The following is a 7,009-nucleotide window of genomic DNA, read 5'->3' on the forward strand; positions in this document are numbered from 1 at the left end:
AGACTTCTCGAAGGCAACTGGGGTTTCAAGTCAAAAATAATCTACTGGTCATATACGGCCATAACCAAATCTATGGTCACCTACGCTATAATAGTATTATTACGGTTACCTTTTTTTTCAATGATAAGAGATTACAAGGCGCCTTGCACAAAAAAGTTAGGCAGATTGTTCTTAGAATTGATCTTTATTTTGTATATGTTTGAACGATATACGAAGAGAATACGAAGAGAATGTGAAAACTCATATAAAGAATCAATTAACAAAGTCTTCTAAGAGAATCGCGGGTACATCCACGAGAAGGCGGGACACGAGAGAGAGAGAGCGCACAAGGAACGCTGCTAGTACCAACTAACGGGCGGATTCCGATAGCACACGGGACCGCTAGCACACCACCATTTACAGCGGCCGATGCCTAGAGTTTTTCCGTTGGTTGGGTTAGATAAGTAAAAATGATTAGTTGGTGGGATATCGTACCGTGCGTTATCCCGTCCCCAACTAACAATTAGTGACTTTACAAGTCCTTTATAGAGACTACACGCATAAGTCCCTTTGCAGGTTGCGTTTACAATTGCAACTAACAGACTCAAGATAAAAAAAAGGAACACGCAGAAATTATAATAATAAGTATAGTGGCCAAAAACCGAGCAGAGAGCAGTGCAACAGCAGCTGCAAAAGATCCAGAGGCTCGCATGCTTTACTATTACAGGGGCAATGAGAACCAGACCAACAGCAGCCATGGACGCCCTATTGGACCTGCTGTCCCTTTACTTACAGGTTCGGAAAGAGGCTATCAACTTAGCAATCCGAATTTTCAACCACAAATTCATGTTGATCGGCCGGGCCGGACACATGAGAATTCTCACGACGGACAGTCTGAATGAGATAGCTTAATTTCCTACGGATGCGATGAAAACCAGGTATAACTTTGAGCACAACTACAAAACTGTCTACACAAAAGGATGTGGGCACTAGATGGGTCTCTTCTTAACCCTTAAACACGTAAGTGGGTCTGAGAGATCCCATATGAAGTTTTGAACGCTTGCTATGTGAAGACGGAATGAGATAGGAGGTTCGAACCAAGACGTAAAAAAAGTTTGAAATCTCCTCTTTCAATTAATATAGTTGATCAACTTTTTTGGTCAACAAGAATTCGAACGGCACGGCAGCAAAGTTTTGTTAGGGTCAATGCGACCCATATAGTGTGTAAGTGAAACTTTTTTTGTATTTTACATAAAAAAAACTGGACAAAATACGTTTAAACAGGTTGATTTGTAGATGTCACTTGCATATACTCTGTCTAAAGTTGGAATCCTATAAAATGTTGTAGAAAAAAGAGTTTTTCCGAAATATATCATGAAACACATTAATTTTCAATTTTAGACACGATTTAATCAAAAATTCCTCATATTCGCCTTGTTACATAAGTACATTTTTTAATAGAAATGACAATAATATAATTTTTTTTTGAAAGTATGAATCTTTAGCTTTAAAACGCCGTATTGTAAAGTTCTTTAAAGTTTTTTGTTGCAAAGATATGATTTTTTTTTTTAAGTGGATTTTTAGATGCCCAAAAATACCTCATATTCTCCATGTTACATAATTATACTTTTTAAAAGAAATGACTTTGCCAAATTTTATTTTGAAAATGTGATTCTTTAGCTTTAAAACGCCGTATTTGAAAGTCCTTAAACGTTTGTTGTTGCAAAGATATGATTTTTTGAAGGAAAAGTTGATTTTTGACCAATTTCTCATTTTTGCTTAATGGTTTTGCTTTTATAACTTCACAATAAATTATTTGTCGGCAATGCCGATTATGCAGTCACACTCCTGAGATTTTTAACTTTTGTTTTAAAAAAAAATCGTAGAAAAATATTGATTGTAATCAAAATTATAGCTTCTCAAAGTTGAAAAAGTCTCCCAGACCCAAAAATGTGTTTCCGTGTTTTATAGGATGTGTTTAAGGGTTAAGCGTAGTGCCCTGGAGTGGTATATCGACGGCTCCAAGTTAAAAACAGGCGCTACAGAGGCCGGTATCAGCGGGCCTAACTGCCGCACATCGATCTCCATGGGCAACGCGTCCTCCATCTTTCAGGCAGAAGTTTTTGCCATCAACTCATGTGTCACAATCAACCGAAACAAAGGTATGAAGGGCGCAACTTTCGACATTCTTACAGACAGCCGAACAGTATTAAGGGCTTTCACGGCCCCCACGTATACTCCCCACGTAACTCCGCACTGGTCTGGGAATGCATCACTAACCCCAACTAACTAGCCAGAGATAACCAAATTACTCTCTGGTAGATCCCAGGCCACGAGGACATTAAAAGTAATATGGAGGTAGATGAACTCGCAAAGAAAGGAGCGCGCTTACCCCCGATAGGGCCGGAGCCCTAGTGCGGGGTCAAAGTCGGCCACATCAAAAGACAAATTCGAAGATGGAAAGATGGGCAAAAGTTTTCATACTAGAACAGCACGATAGAATTTGCTTAGACTAAAAAGTTTATCACGTACACGCCACACAGAACACAGGATGCACTATCTCTAGACAAAAAGGACCTATCAATTTTAGTAGGTTTTTTCACAGGTCACTGCCACCTCAAATACTACCTCAGCATAATTGGCAAGGCTGAAGATGATGGATGTCGGTTCTGCATGGAGTAGATGGAAACGGAAAAGCACATCTTGTGCTGCTGTTCGGTTGTTGGCCATTTCAGACAAAAATTCCTTGGCGAGGTAATCATCATCTTTGATGAAATCAGGGAACTGGAACCCCGGCGAGTTGTTGGATTCTTCAAGGGCCTCAACCCAGGGGCTCCAAGCGTAATACGGTCGACTGAATCCTCAAAATGTTCCTTCCTAAGTGGTAGATGGCGTTACTAGATGCCACAAATGCATGTATAATTTATATCGGTGAGAGCTGTTTCGGCAGTGTTTGTATCGGTGAGTGTCAGGTGGTGTCAGTGAGAGCTGTATCGGTGGCAATCATGGGCAATCAGTCGTATAATGGTATATTGCAGATTTGGGTTATAGCACGTGATGGTTACAGTAAGTTGAGAATAATTATACCTGCGTAAAGTATGCAATGATAACGTAATGATACCGATTACCAAATAAATCTAAGGACCAATCCAGATAAATTTTGATAGCTGCATAACCCATATGCAGATATCCAAAGTTTTTCTAGATCCTTACTCATACAAGTCTCAAGAAATTAAATAAAAATTGCAAAGTAATTGCTTTAATTTAACTTATATTTTGCTTATGAAGCCGTGAGTGATCTCGTGAGTTCTTCATCATGTAAGGAGGGAGGAAAAAAGTTGTGACTACTTGGAGGACTCAACACCTACACACACACACACACGCGCGCGCGCGCGCGCGCACACGCACACGCACTCGCACTCGCACACGCACACGCACACGCACACGCACACGCACACGCACGCGCCACACACACACACACACACACACACACACACACACACACACACACACACACACACACACACATATGTAACCAAAACCTTTTCTTAATAATGTATGTTGGTCTGCACGAATACTGCTCATAAATGATCTCCGACTTATACTGTACCTTGTATGTATATGACAAAATGCGTATCAATAGAAGCTTTGATGTAAATATAAAGTATTGTGCGGAAATGAGAAAGTATATAAACGTCAAATTAAAATGATGTAATGACGTACTATGTTGTCACGAAACAAATAAATTTTCTCCTGTTTATACTAAACAATTGCGTTATATTATTTAATTAATTTATATTTGAAAAAAATATAATATATACTATTCTAATCTAACTAATAATTCTCTATCTCTATTGCGTAATCTGATACAGCCGTTATATAACATTTATTTATATTGTAACGGTACGCGGTTTCGGTCGGTTCGGTGCGGTGCGGGAACTTCGGGATCGGACCGGATAAGGCTCGTCGGTTGGTCAGGTGTCCGCAATGACTATACCCAGTGTTTTACGTAGCAAAAGACAGTGGATGCTTTATTGATAATAACAGTTGCAAAAAGAGTTGACAGAATGAACAGGAACGGAAATAAACATAATAGAGAGATATCAAAATAAAAGATAATGATCGCGCTCATAACATAGAGATCGCAAGAGAGACAATGCTAGAGATAACAGTAGTATACGGATTGCAATATGGCTGGTACTCGGCTTACCAGCTACGCGGCGCGGTTTATACCTAAGGCTAGAACTATCTATGTACAAAGTTTTTCGGCTAAGCTAGGAAGTTATGCGGGCAGCTTGCCCGTACGGTCGGGGAGTCGCGGGGCGCGGCGGGATTGGCTAACGCGGTCGTATAAGCGTGTGCGCAAGTGCGGGTCGTTGCCGGCGCGGTCGCCGCCGCGATTCGCCCGAGCGCGCCCCGTGCAAGTGGGGCGCTTGATCGACAGGTTGCTTGTGCCCTGCCGATATGAGTTACGAAGTTTGTCGGTTCGACGGTAACGGTATTCGAGGACGACGGTGATTGGTCGAGAATGCTCGGCCGGTGATGATGACGAGAATGCTCGTCGAGGATCTCGGACGTGATTGGTCGAGAATGCTCGGCCGGTGATGATGACGAGAATGCTCGTCGAGGATCTCGGACGTGATTGGTCGAGAATGCTCGGCCGGTGATAATGACGAGAATGCTCGTCGAGGATATCTGAGATGACTGGTCGAGGATACTCGGCCGAGGATAGCGACGGGAATGCCCGTCGAGGATATCGGAGTGCGACGAGAATGCTCGTCTTTAAGGAGCGATCGAGAATGCTCGGTCTGTGGACGGGTTGGATAGTCGGACGGATCTGACTTGTGCGTTCCCACTGCCGGCTTATATATCCGAACGCGCGGCTGAGCAAGCCAATCCGCGCGTTCGGTCGGTTGAGCCGGAGTGGGAGCGTTACGGAACACCACGGTCGGCGCGCGTGTCGCCGCGTGGTCGCACGGCGAAGTTCGGTCGTGCGCGCACGTGGCCCTCGACTGCACTCGGCGTTCGGTGTTCGGTGGACGGAACGGAGGCGTATGGACGGTGGAGGGGCGTATCGTTACATCACCCCTCCCCGTTTAAGTGGCGAACTTAAGCCACTACGCCGGGAATTCCCGTACGTAGTGGCAACGCCCGGTGCGATCGAACCGCAACGTGTAGCGGCGGGTCGCCAACCGCACCTTATACACTCGCGACACTCTCGCGGCGTGGTACGGCACATGTATAATCAGATCGTCGCTGACGCGTACCGGTACGGACGGAAGGGATCGCGGTGTGGTGGCCACGGGAGTACGGATCGTGGATGTTGGCGTGTCCTTTGGAGTGGCTGGTGTTTGTGACCCTTCCTCGTTGGTGTCGGCAGCGGCGGCTGGCTGGGTTGACGGGGCGGATGGCGGAATCGCTCGTTCGGTGGTCACCGGTATCGTGTCGCTGTCTGGTTGCGTGGTGATGGAGGCGGGGACGGGTGCGTGGTCCTCTTCTTCTAGATCGGAAAGGGTCCCGCCGAATACGGCCAGTAGGGTTGCCCTAGCCTTTTGTCGTGCCGTCGGGTGGTGTGGAGGTGGTATCGGCTTCTTCGGCCGGCCCCGGTCTTTCGGCGCGGCATCCACAGAGTACTGCACCTTCCCGTCGGGGTCGTCGGCCGGCGTGGTTGAGATGGCTGCCGGTGTCGCTTTTCTGGTCGTTGGTGCGCGGGGTCGGCTTAGCGGTGACGGTGGCTCGGTCAAGAGTGCCGCCAGCTTCCTCGCGTTGACAGCGGAGGATCGCTGCACTCGTACTCCGACGACCGGTGCGCTTTTTGATCGGTGATAGGCTGGTTGGGCCGGCTGCGGACGGGGCACCGGTTTCCTGGCTGCCTCGATGCGGGCATGCGGCGGCGTTCGGACGCTAGCGACTGGTTTCCTGCGCCTTTGAATTGGAGCTGTCCCAGATGACCGTACGGGTACTCCGTGTGCGCTGGCGGTCGGCAGCGGTGCGGCTCTGGACGCCCGGTGGTGGGGGGTCGGCGGGAATAAGTCCGGCTGTTGCGTAGCCGTGGCCATGGCTTGTGCCCACAGTTTCTCAAACTCCTCGTCGTCGTCAGCTGGTGCTGATAGTAACGCGTCTAGTTGCTCCATAGCTAGAGGTAACTTTCTGCGGTTTCCGGGTCGGTTGGTCTGCCTTATATACCTCTCCGGGTTTGGGAGAGGGTGCTCCTTCCCTCGGGATGGCATGGCTCCTGGACGTGATTTTCACGTGTTCATCTCCTGGCAGGGTCATCGGCATCGGATTCTGCTGTCTCATGGTTGCCGTGGGTCTCGTCTGCTCGGTCGTCATCTGCCCGGTCGTCGTCCGCACGGTCGTCGTCTGCTCGGTCGTCGTCTGCTCGGTCGTCGTCTGCTCGGTCGTCGTCTGCTCCGGTGTGATCGTGTTGTTCGTCTTCGGTATCCTCTGCATCGGTCTGTTCGGCAACGGCTTCTCGTGTGCCCGGCTTAAGGTCTTGCACGTGGACTCGACGGTGCCATTTGCCCTGCGGGTCTCGGATGTCCACGATCACGGGGGAGTGTATTTTGCGGACTTCGAACGGTCCGGCATACTAAGGGGCCAACTTGGCGTTAAACCCCTGGCCCTTATTGGATAGCAGGTGTTCCCGCTTCCATACGGTGTCCCCTAATGCCGGTTTCCATGCGCGCCTACGTAGATTGTAGTGCCGCTCTTGCCGGTTGAAGGCACGTGCCAGGTTGGTTCGCACGACTTCGTAGGCCTCCCTCAATCGCTGTTGATTGTCGGTTGGCGCTGCTGCCGGTACGGGCCGTTGATCGCGGAGTCCGGTCGGTTCTTCCAATTCGCACCCGTGGTTTAAATAGGCGGGCGAGTATCCGGTGGCGTCGTGCGGAACCGTATTATAGGCGAACTGTAATGCGCCTAGTTGCTGGTCCCATAGGCGGTGGTTGTTCCCCACGAACTGTGCTACCATCGTCTTGATCGTCCGGTTCGTTCGTTCAACGGGGTTGCAGTGAGGGGCGTAGGCCGG

The 7,009-nt window shown here is 48.2% G+C and overlaps 1 protein-coding gene across 1 annotated transcript; it reads right to left on the reverse strand.

Moving 5' to 3' along the window:
* Nucleotides 1–5,096: 5,096 nt before the first annotated feature.
* LOC113004634 (lysine-rich arabinogalactan protein 19-like) lies at nucleotides 5,097–6,209 on the reverse strand. Its single transcript, XM_026138590.2, has one exon. It carries the CDS (start codon nucleotides 6,207–6,209, stop codon nucleotides 5,097–5,099), a length of 1,113 nt encoding a protein of 370 aa, XP_025994375.2.
* Between the last annotated feature and the right edge of the window lie 800 nt (nucleotides 6,210–7,009).

The sequence above is a fragment of the Solenopsis invicta genome, chromosome 12 (assembly GCF_016802725.1).
Source record: "Solenopsis invicta isolate M01_SB chromosome 12, UNIL_Sinv_3.0, whole genome shotgun sequence".
NCBI lineage: Eukaryota > Metazoa > Arthropoda > Insecta > Hymenoptera > Formicidae > Solenopsis > Solenopsis invicta.